At 41.8% G+C, this 17403-nt stretch overlaps 1 protein-coding gene across 4 annotated transcripts in view; it reads right to left on the reverse strand.

The window, feature by feature from the left end:
* PLCB1 (phospholipase C beta 1) overlaps positions 1-17403 on the reverse strand; it is a 363698-nt gene that overhangs the window by 73239 nt on the left and 273056 nt on the right. For all 4 annotated transcript variants that reach the window (XM_079298548.1, XM_079298545.1, XM_079298546.1 and 1 more), the window contains exons 13-20: positions 14894-14978; positions 14251-14428; positions 8547-8617; positions 7858-7954; positions 4264-4348; positions 3066-3190; positions 2658-2812; positions 790-954 (exon numbers count right to left, since the gene is read on the reverse strand). In XM_079298548.1, the coding sequence (XP_079154674.1) occupies positions 790-954; positions 2658-2812; positions 3066-3190; positions 4264-4348; positions 7858-7954; positions 8547-8617; positions 14251-14428; positions 14894-14978 (961 nt within the window). The remainder of the gene's footprint in view (positions 1-789; positions 955-2657; positions 2813-3065; positions 3191-4263; positions 4349-7857; positions 7955-8546; positions 8618-14250; positions 14429-14893; positions 14979-17403) is intronic.

The following is a 17403-nucleotide window of genomic DNA, read 5'->3' on the forward strand; positions in this document are numbered from 1 at the left end:
AAAAAAAAAAGGCAACAAAAAGAGCTTCCCTGATTTATTTTCAACCTACCAAAAATAGTAGCCTGAGCACAGGGGCAGTCAGGCATGATTGTTAACTAAACAGAGAAGCAAAGTACACTAATTAGAAGTTCATTACAGAAGAAAAATGCTAGTGATGTTTCCAAACTTCAGCTCGGGCAGGCTGCCAAAGGAAAGCCATTCAGAAGGCCAAATATTCAGGGAAAAGAGCAGTGCTGCAAGGACCAAGTGTCTAAACATCCTTGTGAGCTACACTTGCTGAGAGAAATCTGAAAGAAGCTTTTTACAAGCACCTGGACTCAGGATATATTTAACCAAGGTGCTCAGTGAGCAGACCCCAGAGGTTCTGTTCAAATACTGCCTGCAGGTATATTGCAAAGTGCAATAAAATATTCACACTGCATGGTGCTCAGTGCTTTCTGCACTGAAGTTTAGAGAATTGAGTCTGAGTAGTACTGAATGAGCAGCTCAGAAGTTGATGTCTTATCTCAGGTGGATGGGATTTGTGTCTTCATCACCTGGGCAGTGACTTTATAGCCCAATCTAGTGACAAGCCCAGCTGTGCCACTGAAACAGCCAAGGGGACTTCAGACTCACTTCTTTTAGCAGTTAAAGTTCAGCAAAAGCAACTTAAATACAAAATAACTATTCAAGATCTCTTTTCCTGCTTTCTAACAACTGAAAGGTTTCAGTCAGCCATGGAAAGACCTCACTGGACCCCTGTATAAATAAAAGTACAATTCCTTTTTGGGAAGCAAGTGTTGCACCAACCTTCTTAAACACTATGGCTTCCTCCTCCCAGACTGGATTCACTGCATTGCCTTGAGAGGTCTTGGTCTTCAGAGCTTTTCTCCTGGTATCCACAGGTAGGCCAAACATGTCCACTTCCACATAGGTACCGACTTTTTTATCAGAAAGGAACTGACCTGAAATGATCTAAAGCCAAAGAACAAAAGAGCATCATTAGAGATCACTGTGGTGGAGTAGGAAATGAGTGGCTGTAATGCAGATGCATAGTTCTCATTAATGATCAGACAGTGGGCATTTAAAATAAAACCAAAACAATACTAAGCCCACAATAAACAGAAAAAACCCCAATATTTAACTGCAGACAGAGAAAAACAACTTGTGAGGCCTTGTTTCCTGTGACCCTGTGGTCCTGAATTCCCCTATGAGCAATACTGTGGTTGAGATCATGCTGCTGCCCTTCACACAGCAGGAATACCCATTTGGATCTGCTGTTTCCTGAGAACTCTGGAGTTCTATCTAGTCTCAATAACAGGTTCAAAAAATGCTTGAAAAAACAGATATTTAAATAGCAGAGAAATTACATATATGCTTTTAGCTGTGAGGGAGAAAACAATCTCAAGTTTGTTTTTCCAATAAAGGCTCTTCACAGAGGAGTTTTAATATGAAAATAAAATTGTAAAATAGCTGATCTCTCCCAGTTTTTATTTTTAACAGGCAGCACAACTCTCAGCTTGAAAAAGTGAAAGAAAGGTCTGCAATAACTTCAGAAAGCTGAAGAGGCACAGGAGTGTCACTGTACCTTACTAAATTGCAGCTGGCCTAAAGCAAATCTCAATGCAGTGCCAGCTGCTGTGCCTGTGTGAGCACTGACACTGTGACCACAGAGCCCTCCCTGAGCAGGCAGAGGCTGCTGCCTTCTGACAGCTGTCTCCTGACTCCTGCATACTCATCCCCTCAAAAAGCTGTGCACCTCCTAATAGCTGCTGAATGACTTCCACCTCCATTTGCTCTAATTGCAGAAGAAAGTGCCTCTAAAGCCACAGGAGGGGTCTGAAAGCTTCCATGATTGCAGGTCACCAGGAAAGGTCATCCCACACATCCTCTTCTATTACTGTGCATATCTCCAGATTATTCCTTTATTCACATCCCTCCCAGCATGGCTCTGCTGCACTTCTGCTGTAGCCTGAGAGGAAATACTTGCTTCCCCTCAGTGAAAACAGGAGGATGTTTTGCAGATGGACACTATAACACAGAGGCTGTTCTAATGGATGAGTCCATTAAAGGAGTAGCAGGACTCCAGAAAGTTTATGGTTTTACAGCTGGAGAGACACCAAGTGAATTTGTCACAGCCAATGCAATCTATTCCCTTAAACACTTATGCAGGTAATTCTCAATCTGCAGATTCCTGGCAGTCCCTGAACTTCATTAAAGGCCCTTAAAAAGGAACAAGGAAAAATAAGATAGCAATGAATTGCAGCTGACATTTGTGGTTCCACAGTTTGCTTGAGAACTTTCAGAAAACCAGAAAATTTTATTTATACTAAGAATGTAGTGTTCTAGCTACAGTCCAACCTCCTACTTCACAACAGCATGTTTAAATCCAGTCCTTTGTTTCTAAAAACACAGTCAAACTGCTCCTAAATCCATTCACTTCCCAGTTCTGTGATTCTGTAATTACTTCTATGCCAAAGAATACACACAATAAAAATATATTGATTTATCCTACAATGTAAAATGCAAGGCAAAATTTAAAAATCAAATGTTTCTCTATGAAATTAAATTAATTATATTTTCTTGGCTTAGTATAGTCATTTTCTAGGCCACTGCACCACAGAAATATAAATGCTCTGGCATTGCCATGAGAGCACATCCACCAGCTACATACATACCTTGACAGACAAAGTGTTGGCTACTATTCCATCCACTATTCCTTCAGTAAATGGATCAAAGTGCTTGTCTGGCCTTCTCATGAATTCTGGCTTTAACCTGTATCCACTTTTGCCATTGTACTCATACATTCCCATGTTTATTTGCATAGACAAATCTGGATGGTAAAAATATTGGTAAGAATTATCTTCTGGACAGATAATAATTTCAAAAAGCAACAAAAGTTTAAAAAATTTTCATACTGATTGTAACAGAAACAGTACAAGCTTGGGTTAAACATTTTAATTAACAGCTCTATAGTATACCTGAATCCCTAGGTAATTTCTGACAAATAAAACCTATGAATTAGTAAGTCCATCAGAGAATGGGACAAGTAGAGCTTTCCAAAGCCAGAGAACAGCACAACTTACCTACAGTTTGGAAGTTGAGGGCAACCATCTGGCAGCCAGCATTCCAAAAGACTTGTGGCATGTAGTTGGAAGAGTCTACCCGTGTTCCCTTGGGGTAAATCCGGCTCAGCTGCATTTTGTTGTATCTGAACAGTGAGTAGTTAAGGTACAGGACATGTGACAAAAATCACCTGGCAAGTGAGAAGTGCAGCTGCAGGGTTAAATGCAGGTAATTCTTTACAGAATGGCAATGGGTTCCTCATTGGATTTCTGCAACCATCACGCTTCCAGATGTCCACAGTTTTGTAGGAGATACCATAAATATGGGGCAATTAAAGGTGCTGCTTGCTCCTGCATAGAGTGCTCAGGATAAGCAAGAAAGAGCACAGGCAGATGCATTAGGAAGATCACATTCACAAAATTCCATTTATCTTTACGGTTCCTACTTTGGGATTTTCCTAGGATTACATTTACAGGGGCTAGTTGGCTGTAAACAGTGAATCTTCCTCTGGATCAGGGAGAGGTGTTCAGTTAAAAAGTGGTTTTCTGGAATGAGATTAGAATTGGCCTCTACACAGACAGAAATGACAAGTGTACACATCTTATGGTTGAGTCTACAAATCTCTGAGATAAGAATGTGCTGCAGGCAATCTTTGGAAGCAGCTTTCCATTAATCTCCTCTGAGGTACTGTTTTATCTGTTTATCTATTTTACCTCATTCATTCTGAACTGCAACCACGAGGAGAGATATTCAGAAACATCAAAAGGTCTAATAAGAATGTTCCTTGGCTTTTCTTCAGAAATTAAAAAAAAAAAAAAGAAGAAATTGTGTGGCAATAAATCAGTAGAGGTACGACGGGAGGGCGAGCATTCTCGCGTGACTGAAAAAAGTCAGCCACATTTTGACAATTTGCTCAACTCTTACCACTCCATATAGGATGTTAAATTTAATAATAAGAATATAAAGAATTAGGTCTTCAATATGTCATTTATGCCTATTCCCTCAAGTCCTAGCCCACAGCACGAGGACTCATGCCAGTTTTTAAATTAGCTCATCAGAACTCAGGCCAATTAATTCATTTAGAAAGACAGTCAAATCTACAAATTTCATTTGAGTTCCTTATTTCCCCAGCTCCTGTCTCTGAATTCCAATAAAGCTCTGTAGCAGATCTCAGACACAGAAAGACTTAGGAAGCTGCTTTCTGAAAGTCAAGGATACTCCACAAATTCCACAGGAGACTTTGTAAGTTGCTCAAGCCCTTTGGTTTCCACAAAGGAAGACATTTCAAAGCTTTTGTTGCGTTCTGCAGGTTTGGAGGGGAGACAAAACCAGTGACAGGTTAGAGCATGAACTTGTGTGGTTTAATCCCAGTCCTCTTATCCCACCTAAGGCCCACCAGCTCTTTTACCCTGGTCCCAAGGAATGTGCACACAGGTTTGCTGACAGCAGTGACCTTGCTCTGCACACACTCAGAGCTCCACCTGCACCCAAACTAAGGGCACTGGTGCTGCCTGAGGTTCATGCTGGACCAGCTGCAGGCAGCACTGGGGGCAGAACACTGTGTGGATGGACTTGAGAGGATGAGCACAGAGATCACATCTGTAACACAAAGGTGCTGCAGCAGCTTGCCCTGGGCACTGCTGGATCTCTGGCATGTGTTTGCAGCTGATGGGAGGGCTGGGAACCACCTGGAGCTGCAATAACTGATGTCCATACCAGATTAAAGTGAGCAGTGCTGTGTCTGCAATGGCTTTTGGTACATCAGGGGCAAGGTCACAGCTGTCAGAGCTCCTGTGTCCCAGCAGGGATTCAGATCTAATCTCCAACTGATATTGAGCTTTTGTGATCTCTTTAATTTGCTCAAACTGTCTGATCTGGCAGTGGTGAACAGCTCCTCCTCCATATCTGAGCCAGGAGGAGTAAACATTAATTTTTGCATCACTTGTCACTCACCTTTGCCTGATGTGAGCACAGCCTTTAAAGGCACCCAGAAAGCCTAAGCCAAGACCCTGCTGGCTTCAGTACCTTTACTTCTGTTCAGAGGTAAGGATTTCTGTAGACTAACAGCTTCCCACTTTGTCCCAATTCCCAATGCCTCGAAGGGCCACACCCCTGGAGGTCAAATCCATTAACTCCCTCAGCACTGATGTGTTTAAAAATGAGGGGATCAGTGCCTGCATTGCAGCAAGATCTCTCCAGCCTCATCACTTTATTGAAAGCAAACAAGGCAGAGAAAAGGCCTGGCCCCAAGCAGGTTCAGGAAAGATTGTGACTGTGCTGCAGCAATCCAGGGACAGCAGGGGACAGGGCTGGCCAGGTCCCCAAGTCAAACTGCAAAGCTGCAGGGGAGGGACAAAACTGAGTAAAAGCACAGAGGAGCAGGACAGAAACAGGTGGGCACTGTTCTCCTAGGGAGCCAAAAAGGAAGCAGTAGATCCAAAAAAATGAGGAACTGGATTGTTTGGGTCACTGTGAGAGGAAAATGTGCTGCCAGCCTGGGAACTACAAACCATTCTCAGCCTGTGCTGAAGTCAGAGGATGAATGTGGGTTTCCAAAGGTAATTTTCTGCCTCTAGGAGAGCTGGGACTCACCCTTTATGGTGGTCCCTATTTCTAATCAGCAATCATCATGCTACTGCTGTTATTCACAGCTGTTATCTCCTAATGGTGAAAAATTCCTGTTGCTCCCTAAAGGCTGCTCTCCTACCACTCCCTCTTCCTTTCTAACACACAATATCTTTTATTTCTCCAGCTGGCTTACATCCATCTCAGCTTCTCATAAGGACACTGAGATTATTCTTATTCCAGTTACCCCCTACTGATGGCATAGCACTAGCAACACACATATACAGGTTTTATCTTATTTAGAATCTAGGTGCTAGGATTTCTTGTAGTAATAAACTCTTATTTCTCAGCCTTGTCTTTAAGTAGAGCATTTGTAGGAAACCAGAGCTGGTAGCTGTTAAAGGATTTGGTTACCAACTGTCCAGAGCTTAATCAACTTGTAATTAAAATCAGAACAATTATTTCCTTGTAGTATCTGGAGAGGATTAAGGGACCTGCCCTTTGAAGAAAAGACTGTGCAGGAGAAACATTTCTCTCTTGTGATACATTACACTGTGCTATCTTATCAGGAGCAAATTACTGCAGAGTGAACAAATAACTCATTGAAAATTGTCTGAAAAACATGGAAAAATACAGTTACAGCTACTTGCTGCCAGAGAAGAGGGAACCTTCCTGGTGAGGGCAATCAGGGAACTGGTACAGATCCACTGCTATTCAACATTTCTGTTACCAACTTCATGCAAGACCAGGAAATGCACTTTTAAAATGTGTGAAAGACAGAAGTGGTGAGGTTGTGTTATCACCACAGAGGTCTGGATCACAAATCCAAACAAACTCTGGATAAAAAATAATAAATTAGGAAAGTGCTGTAACATTGAAACTATAAAACTGTATAAAAGACAAGAATGGATCTCTATATTTAAGAAGGTGAGGTCAAGTGAACAAAAGTATAATTTTTGGGAAACAGCTGGATAGACAGCATATTGAAAAGCAATTCTCATTGAATTCTTTCTTTATTCAGCTCATTTATGAAGATCCAGCAGTGAATCCAGGCCAAAACTAAGACCAGAACACCCAAGTCATTCTTTAGCCAGCCAGCAATATTTACCACCCAGGGCCATATTTATCACATAATGATTTTTTGGACACAAACATCAACAATTTAATTCCTTAACAATAGGTGTTCACTGAAACTATTATTGATCAAAGGTCACATCAGGACTTAGGAGAAAAATCTGGACAGCAGCAGATCTTTACAGAAAACAAAACTCAGAAAGGCAAAAAAAAAAAAAAATCCCTACATGAGACAATTTTATAACAGCTGCATCAACTTGTAGTGCTAGGATTCACATGGTTTCCTTTCCAGAAGGCACATCTCCTCCCCACTGTGTTCTTGTAACTCTCATTAGAGCTGGAGGAGATTATAAACACCCAAAGGGACACTACTACAGGGAACAAGCACAGCTCCCTGCATGATTCTGTGACTGCTCATGTGTGGTATCTGTATAAATACCCACATACAAATGAACAATTGGGAACTTCTTACATGTTTATTATTCATCACAAGTAAATGCCAAATCTTGTATAGAGACATGGACTTAAGCAAGAATTACCTGTCCTCTGCCAAGGACACCACAAATCTGAAATAAATTAAAATGCTGCACACTTCTTTAACTAAAAACCTCCAAAAGCACATTAAAAACTGTCAAAACAAAGTGAAAAAGGGCAGACAAACAGTGGGGGGGTGTGCATCAAGGAAGGCAGAGATGCTGCAGTGTTTACTGAGGATGCCACTGAGTGCATTCCTAGCAAGGCATCTTCTGTAAAAGCCAGCAGGGGGTGAAATTATGGCCCTTTCTTTACAACACACAGAGGCAGCAAATTTGCATGTGGGGAAGGGCAGACTCTGTCCTGAATCTTCTGTAGAAGTGCCAGAGGCAAAATAAAAGTAGGAATATTTATGACCACCTTTCTCAAACTGCTTAAGTTACTCTTTAGTCATGGACAACAAATACAATGTAAGCACATAACTTTCAAAACTTTCTGAAATGTCAGCAGGTTTACTGTTGATGAAGTTGGACATTTAGACTAAAAGAGGTTTCAAAACACAAATGGATTTATTTGGCTGGATACCAAGGGAACATTTTCTGTCCATGTTCCTGTATCTAATTGAGAGGAAGCCAAGCAGCATTTCTGCAGAACTCTGCCAAACACTTGCCAGGTAATTTTAAGATGTTTCTTACTTACTTTTTGATACTTCAAATGACTCAAACTTCACAGGCTGAATGTAGTTTACCAGGTTAGACATCTCTTCTGTGGCCATAGCCTCACTTCCAGCAGTACCCTAGGGAAGAGAAGGGAAAACACTGCAGTTTGATCTGTCCATCAGAGGCCACAAATGCCAAAGCCCATTTTTTTATCAATTGTGGTGTCTTTCACTGCCTCTGGCTAGAGAAGGCAATGCTTCATGTAGGGAATGCCACACTGGAAAGAACAAAATGGGCTGAAGATGCAAATCTTTACATTAAACTGATGCTGTACTCGTTTGTTTTATGTGGCTCCTAGGCAAGGACTGCATCACCTCTACCCATGCACAGTGCTGAGCACATTTATCAGTACTCTTGGATAAATAATAAAACTCTTAAGTTTTTGATGTCAAGTTTTTCATCCAACAATGCTAAATGTACCACAGGCAGCTGCCTAAACCAGATGTGCTGTGCTGCTGTTTGTTCTTAATCTTGAGAAAATGGAAGTATAAATAAACAAAGCAAAGATGTGCTTCCAAACCGACCAACAACCAACTTGGAGAAGCTGGTGCTGTGCTTCCCGGTGCTCTGCCTCCCTTTCTCCACTGGATGGCAGCTCCACTCCTGGAAACACACACCAACCAGCCACAGGAGCCGACCCAATCCCCAAAAACACATCTCCACCCTTACTTCATCCATCGACGACTTCTTACAGTCATCATCATAGTCATCATCGTCGTCACTCTCCATCTCTGCTTCCCCTGAAAAGTTCCAAGCAGAAGATAATTACTGGCTGAGGCAACAGTCACAATTATAGTGACAAATTCAAGGAAGATTTGCAAGTAGCAGTGCTCGGAGCAGCCTGCACTGTACATGTGCTTTTTGTCACAGCACCAATCACACACTGCTCTCGAGGGACTCATCCATCTTCAGCATTGATTTAAGTTCTTATTGCCCAACCAAACAAGAACTCTTCCTTTGCAGCTGCTTGATGCTTATTCATTGGCAATCAGCACTGAGAGGAGTGCAGTGCATTCGGTGTGTGGGTAGAGTTTCACAGACTGCTCTGAGATATTCCCGAAGTTGAGACACAGCCCCAGGGTTTGGAGATGTGAGTTCGAACTCCTGCTGTTGCAGGGTCCATGCAGGACCTCCAGGGTCCCACTCTGGAAAGCAACAGCCTGCATGGGGTGAAGAAATCCTGATGAAAATCCATGAGCTTCTGCTGTGCTGTGCTACCGAGGGCTGCTGAGCAGAATCCATCTGCTCTGGCCATGTCACAGCCCCTGCACTGAGGCAGCACAGCTGCAGGGTCTGGCACAGAAGCCAAACTGCAGGGGTTTGTTCCCAATTCCACAGCAATTCCCCTGGCAGAGCACTTTGGGGTGCCTGTCAGGGCTCTGGAGCAGAGCTGAGCTGAGCCAGCTGAGGGCAGTGCAAACCCAACAATGGCAGGAGATGCCTAAGGCTCACCCTTTCCCTGAAAACTGAGTAAATGGGACCAAATAAAACACATTTATTGCCTCACTCCCAACTGCAGTGCACTCATCAAGTTTCCACAGGCAAGGTGTAAATTCTTTAATGTTAATTAATGAAGGCCTCCCCTCACCATCAAAATGTTTTGATTGGTTGCATCAGAAATGAATCCGTTAAGGATTATCAAGCTTATATTTGCTTTTAGAAACTCCTCCTGTGGGCCTGGCTGTCACAAAAGGAACCCTAAGCATCTGAAGACTCTGGAAAGGAAGATTTACTTATTCTGCAGTCACCTATTCACACCTGTAAGAGTGACAGCTCTCCCCGAACAATTCCACAAACCTTCCAGTTTTTTTCAGCAGTGGCAGTGCAAAAACTACTGTGCAGCATTCCCAAATTCTCCAGAGACTGGTAATTCACTCTCAGTTCTTCCTGTCAATTTGGGCCTAATCCCAAGCCCAATGAGTCAATAAACTCCTCTTTGCTCCAGCAGACCCAGTGGGCCCCTTGTGAGCACAGAGAGCACACGAGTGTGCCTTTCCCAACCCAACGATGACTACCCACCCTGCATTTCCTTCCAGATGCAGATGTTGAAATGTCAGGCTTTTATTCATCAACACATTTCTTCCTGAACATTTCATTGAAGAAAATAACATGATTGCTCAACAGGCTTAAGGGATGGCTCAAGGAGCCTCAGCACAATGCAGAGAGCCAGCTAAACTCTCACAGGATTTGCACTGACAATATTTGGATGGGGAGCTCTCAATTGATTTAACCAGACTGGCAAAATAACCCTTTGCACAGAGCACAAGAAGGGGGAGGTGGGCAGATTTTGGTCAGCTTGCACTTCTGAGATAAGAGGTACATGATAGCCTGTTCTTGCTGGAAGTGTCCAGAGAGGAAAGGACACAACGCACAGTTCGTTTATTTAAAAACATTTAACACAAATACTCCCAAGGAGATCAAATCTCATTTTCTAGTTCTGCATCAGACAGCAAAACCAGGACAAGTAACCCACAGGACTGCCAGCATGGAATCAAATGAGTGTTTCAGGAGGTGTGGTTCATCTGCACTGCTTTTCCCCTGTGCTCACACTCAGCCCTCTCTCCCTGATTCATGGCAGGGACACAAAGCCACCCTAAGGGTGTTTAATACCATCATTACTATCTGCATGTAGATGGGACTGCAAACCCGGGTCAGCACAGGACCTCTTCAGTGCTCCATGACACACAAATACAGTGAAAATAGAGCCCTTATCCAAGGAAGCCAAACAAAAGCCCATGGACAGAGGCAGACAGAAGAATATTGAGAAATTAGAGGACTCTGCTCCCTACCACAAGTTAAAACACTGATACTACCAACCACTTACAGGCAGAAGGGCACAGGAAACTCGAGTGAAATAACAGGGCAGTTTGAAGGATGTTCTCAAGGAGCTGTCCCTGGTGAGTGGGGCAGTGTGGAGGAGATTTAAAAGTGCTCCTTAGGAAAAATAACAAGTGTACAAAGGAGGCTGAACACCAGCTGATAGGTAGAGGGGCTCAACACAGTAATACTGACTGGAGGATGAACAGGAGAGCTGGGAATGACAAGCCAAATCCCTGGGTCGAGGAAGCAATGGGCTAAACATCATCCATTCTCATCATCCTGACAGATACTGAGAGCCTAATAAAACCAAAGGTTAGACAGTGCTTGAAATTCAGAGGAATCTGGTAATCTGTTTTCTCAGACCCTCTCAAAACAGCAGTCAGGATGAATTATGAATGTGGTGCTTGCTGGTGCTGCTTGTTAACTCTACAATATTTAGGCAGTCACCAGGATCCCAGGGGGCAATCGATTTTTGGGTTTCTTCAACTGTATATCAGCACTTGCTGATTTTTAAAAAGGGAAAAATAAACTTTGTTCAGTTTGATAAACCATTTTGCTTTGTAACAATGGGCCATGGTCTCAGCTGGCATTAGCAGCAGTTGCATACATTGAGCCTAAAAGGTTTTAGACAGTTTTCCATTTAGGCATCATGAAACCATGGAGACAATTCTGCCCTCTCTCTCTGTCTTCCATAACTCCTTCCTTGCAGCACCCACTGCTCTGAAAAAACCATCATCCTATCAGTGAAGAACTAACAATTGGCTTATTTAACAATATTTAAATCCTGCTCCATTAGCAAGTTTTAGCTCCTTTCAGAATGGGCCTGCTTTTGGTAAAATGCACGTCCCTGCAGAACTGCCACTGCTCCTTCTGCACTGTGACAGAACTTCTTTGGAAATCTTGCTTGCTTATTTCTGTTCATTGTGCAAGAGCAGCCAGGTCTAAGATGCTTTTTTACCACAGTTGCAATCTATCTCACAAGGGTTATCTCTGAAATTCTTCTGCTTTTCAACTTTGCTCTTCTTTCAGAAGAAGTTTTTTCCACTGACATGTTGAAGTCACTGGCTAGATCAGATTTATGGGCATCCTGCAAGGCATCCTACAAAGCTCAGAATCCTTTCTTTAATTACTGCTACTCTTTCATACACTTTTAACACACCAAAAATGTGAATTTTACTTGGGACCTCAAGCAGTGTAAGACACAGTGAATCTTGGTATCAACTCTAGTATGCATTGCCACTTTTTTTGCACTGCTGGGAAAAACCCCATTTAGAATCTCCAGAAGGCTAAATCAGCACAACATCCTCCTGGAGATCAGCAGCAATTCTGACAGGAGCTAAACAACCCAATAGAGTACTTTGAATAATATATCCAAATTGCTAAATGTAAAAATCATATCAAGGTTGGAGTACTGAAACACTTAATGTTGAGAAATGTTAAGAATCAGGCTTCTCATTAATTGCATTACTCCAGAAAGAAATTGGTATTGGATGAAGATGAGCACAAGGCTTGCAGAGCTCCAGGATGACACACTGTAAATATGGAGATGTGAGAAGAAGAGTATCATAGTGACTCTTGGGTTCTGCCATGTGGAAACTCTTCACTACCACAATGTTCTTATAAAATGTTGAATAATTTTTTTAACTGTCCACAGACAGAAAAACTGGCACTTGTTTTACAGAAATGCTGCATTTTCATAGCTCTAAGCTGTAGCTGTAATCTCTAGAGCTCTGAATACTTAAAAATTCAAAGTGCTCTAGAAAAATGACATTCTGGGTGTTCCTCATCAGTCATCCCTAAAGTGTTCTTAAGTTCTGTCAGATTTGTCTGTCCTTAGATAAAATTGGTTTAATATTATTGCACTTCCCACAGGTATCATTCAGATAAATTCACTGCTGTTTGTCAGGAGCTCACAGGCAGCCTGGATACCCCCACAGAAACTCACTAAGGATGCTCTATGTAAGATCAAGTATTGAATGACAGAGAGAGGAAAAATATTGACTAATTGCATTCTCAGAAAGAGGCACAAATCCTAAAGGAGAAACAGAGGCTGACATAAGAACTACAAGCAATGTGTTTTGGCAGTCATGGATGAACCAAGTGACCACAGCAATTTTGCAGTCTCAGTTCCAGCATTTTCTAATTTGTAAGTGCTCATCTTCATCACCAGAGGCTGTTACAGAGGTAATACAGGCAAAATAGTCACAGTTAATTTGTAAAATTATACACCTTATTATGGGACTGACCCTTCTGCCTCACATCATCATCATCAACTTTATTCACTGGGTCTCTTCCTAGAAAAGCTCCTAGAGAGGCTCCTGAAAGACAAAGCTGTTGCCCCCTATGCAGCCCAGCCCCTCAGAAGACAAAGCTGTGTTCTTTGCCACTGTCCTCACCATGCGCTGATAACATAAATGGAGAGTTAGAAATGCAGGATTGATTTCAAATGCTGGAAAGGAGCCAGCTGGAACACACACTTATTTTTCTCCTGCTTGGGACTCGTCTAAAGCAAGTCAAGAAAATAGTTTTAAGTCATCCCTGACACCAGGATGAATCTTCTTTTGAAATTCAAAGCACACTCCAAAGCATGCCCTTTTCATAGTTTCTTAAAAACCACAGTTGAAAACTCTTTCTTTGTTGCTAATAGGATAAACAATGTTATCCACAAATGAAGCAGGATTTCTTTCTTGTTAATTCAGCTTAGGGCAAACTGCCAGCATGAAAATTTTCACCTCAGTTAATCAGAGTTTTGAAAAAGCTACAAACAATGGGAAAAAGTTTTTAAATGGCAAATGACAATGAACTTATATTTCAGCAGAGCTTTCCATTTACTCTGTAAGTTTTCTACTGCTGGAGAGCATAAATGTCTGTGTTTACAAGAACGCAAAATTTCAGTATTGACAGGAGAAGAAATTCCAGTGCAGGGAACCGACACTGGGCTGGAAATCAGGATACAGAGACTTGATTAGTTTTTGTCTGTTTCCAGGTCTGGAACAGAAGAACACCTTATAGCACTTTAAATAGAGGTCCATGACATGTGCCCAACTAATGCAGGACAAGAGCATAATGCAGGACAAGGTTGAGCCTTCCCTGCCTGAGGAACAGGGATCTCATCCCTTTATCTTAAACCCTGGGGCACTGCAGATGCTCTGCAGCTCTCCTGGGCAATGGGCTCTGTCTGAAAGGGCACCAAACAATGGCAGGCACAGGCCAGAGGCAACAAGGAAAAGAAAACATTTATATTTGATTTTGGGCTTGGGCACACAGGAAAGGCAGCCAAGGGTGGAGGAGTTGGCAGCTCCCTGTCCTTAATAAGCAGTGCAGAGAAATGTTAGCACACATCAGTGAACCCTGGGTCATTCCATGAAAATTCCTTGGCTGGAGCCCCCACAGAACAGACTCCAGGATCAACAACACTTCAGTGCTGTTTCCTGCTCAGCAACTCACTCTGGTGCACCTTTACCTTGCTAGAGCACTGCAAATGGATGGGACTGGACCTGTAATTAAGAATTTGTGCTTGAGGGAGAAGAATATCCATAGATTCAAGTCCTACCTGCTCCAGGGGAGGAAGGTTCAAACATACTGGATGTATCACTGCAAGTGTTGGAAGCTTGCTCTGACAGCTTCTTCTTTGCACTCCCATCTGCTGACTTATGAGACTTCTTCTTATTCTTCACCAGGATTTTGTACATTAAATCCATAGGGCTTGGGAGAGGAACCCCAGCTTCCAGCTAGAAAGAGGAGAGATTTGTTAGAACAGCAGAAGAAGAAACAAGCTTATGGCAGTTTCTTAGGGACCACATGGTACAGGACAGTTCTGTAACCTCTGTAAACCCTGTTAAAATGAAATGGATTTTGCACAAGAGGCAATGTCAACATTAAATGAAACAGGGCTACTGAGGGCACTTAAGAAGAAAAATGCTTTATGAAATGTCTGCAGTAATAACCAAAATCAGTATTAGCTCAGATATGAGAGTCTACATTTTTAAATGGCAGCTATGAGGATCAATTGCATTTAAAAGATCACAATTCACTGCATCAGGGCAATCTCTGCATCAGAAATGATGCTTAAGTCACCAACAGCTCATGTTGCTTAACTCCCTTCTCAAGACTGAAAGGCATTATATGAAGAATGAGACACTTAACTAAGACTTCACACAGACATTTGTGATGTGATAAACACCAAGGCACGTTACCGGGTATTTTTCCAATGGGTCCATAAGCAGTGCATCTCCAAATATTAATCTGCAGTACTCTGCCATTTTTGCCTGTTGTTTAGGGCTGAAGGGAAGAAAAGAAAGAATGAAATGAGTCCTACTAATGCTCCAGAGTGAAAGCAGCATTAATGGATTACCTAATAGTCCTAAACTAGATATAATTTCCTGATCCAACAGCTGTGAATTTTCAGTGAGACCTACATATATCATGCAATTATTTCAACTCCTCTGCTGGAATTTATCAAAGGGAACATACACAAAGTAAAGGCATAAGTCAATGGAATAACAGTGAAACAACCATAACATGAATTTGCCTCTTTCAAACAACACTTTTATTCAAAATTTAAATATTTTCCCCCTCATGTTACTTTATACATATGCCTGGCATTGTTCTTGCACTGCAGCAGTTTTCACATCCTCTATAAGCAAAGTGAACCTCAGCAAACTCTACTTATAACCAATTTTCCCAAAGTGCAGCCAAAAGATGAAACAATTCCTGCATATCAGTGGTAGATGTTTTAGGACTGAAGATAGGTTGTATGGCTCAGAAACATTACTCCAATCATCTCAAAATGCAGCTCAGCACCACAGTCACTCTCTAATTTTAGAAAACGGAGGATTTTTGTTACATGTGCCTGTTTAAAATGCGTAGCATCTGAGCTGAGGCATCTTTCAAAGTTTCCTTTTTTGACACACTGTTGGGAAGTCTCGATTAAAGGACAGGTTTACATGGCTTAATATAACTTCCCCAGCTCCTGTTAATTAGGATCTGCATATCATGCAAGAGACAGGGATAAGCTATAAGCTGTTATGTTACCATGGAGCTACTTTTCATGACAAAATAGAGCTGGGTATAGAGAGGAAAAAAAAAGAAAAGAAAATGCTCATTTTTCTCTTGCAAACCAGGAGTTCAACCCTGGCTGTGCCCAGCTGGTCAGTGGTTACCAACTCCCAGGGTCAGCATGGCCAAGCCAGAGCTGAGAAAAAGGCTGGGTGGCCAAATGGCATTTCAATCAGAAAATGTGATTTCCCTGGGATCAGCATCCTGGCAGCTCCTGGAAGCAGATAGGGGGTGAAGCAGTCATTAGCTCAGTCACTGACAAAAAATACTGTGAGGAGGCTTTAAATTATTCCCCAAAGCAAGAGCTGCATGCACTTTAAGTCCCAACAGTGTTCCATTAATGCTGTGTTTTGCATGCAGCCAATTCTGCTCAGAAGCTAAAAGGCACTTTTAGCTGAGGATGGAAAATAAAGCTGAAGACAAGCAAGGCAGCAGAACGAAGAAGCCATGTGGGAGAAGGTGATGGAAGAACAGATCAGGGGACATTGTGTTGGATATTTCCAACACTCAGCTACCAAGGGAAATAAAGGCATCACTCCAGCAGAGTGTGCATGTGCCATAATCCAGGGGTCATTAGAGTGAGTTTTATTTCAGTCATCTCCACCAGGGTATGATTTTAACAGATTCATACTCAGGATCCAGAAAGTTCAAAGGACAACTCCTTGAATCAAAAGAGTGCATTTATTGAAACTGTAGTAATTAGATGTGACATCATCATCATCATCATCCTTAAATGGGCACACCTCCTAAAAGAACTCTTCACAGGAATTAAAAAAAATAAAAAGCAAGAGTTAAATGTAATAAATTCCCAGCCCCTACCACAGCTAGAACAAATTCTTCTGATCTTCTGTGTTTAATTACATGTTTACCTCAAAGAGAGCACAGTGAGAACTTTCATTTTTGCAAACAAGAAAAATGTAATGCAGTATTATGTTGGTTCAGCATATAAATTCCAATGTCACTGCATCCCAGAGGCAGAAAGTAGGGAAATAATGTGAAAAACTAATGGATTTTAATGCCACAAAAAACCCCTTCAGGTAGTAAACAAGGCCAAATGAGGAAAATCTTGACATTACAAAATGACTTGTCTTTTGAACTGGACTATGTGTACAGATATTTTTAAAAGCTTCTAAGATGGAATAAATAAAATTTAGGAGTACCAGCATTTAACTGTGTGGTAGAACTTGGTGTTCCCTCTCTCCCTAACACACATCTTTGTATGTATTGCTGCAAGAAAGAGATCATTAGGAATAGCAGATTACATATCCCTACTTAAGTATTTTAAGAAGTTGGAATACCAGTTTCATTTATTTTCCATTCTTTGAAAACTATGAATCAGAGCAACAGAAACACCAAATTTTCTAAATCAATGTGTTCCCCCAATTTTGTTATGAAGTCAAAACCCAGATATTTCTTGGTCCACGTCTGTTACTGGAAATTCTCTCAGCATTCATGCATTGTAGTGAAAATTGATTGTCTGAAAAGAGCTAACTTTATCTGCTTTATGATTTTTCACTGTGCAGACATTGAGAGGCAGCACTCAGACTCATTTTAAGTGCCCTCAAAATGTGTCAGGGCAAGAGGACATAAAGTAGGAACATGACACCTGGAGATATGGAAATAAAGAATATTAAGAAATGTTTTCATT

This window comes from Erithacus rubecula, assembly GCF_903797595.1.
Source record: "Erithacus rubecula genome assembly, chromosome: 2".
Taxonomy (NCBI): Eukaryota; Metazoa; Chordata; class Aves; order Passeriformes; family Muscicapidae; genus Erithacus; species Erithacus rubecula.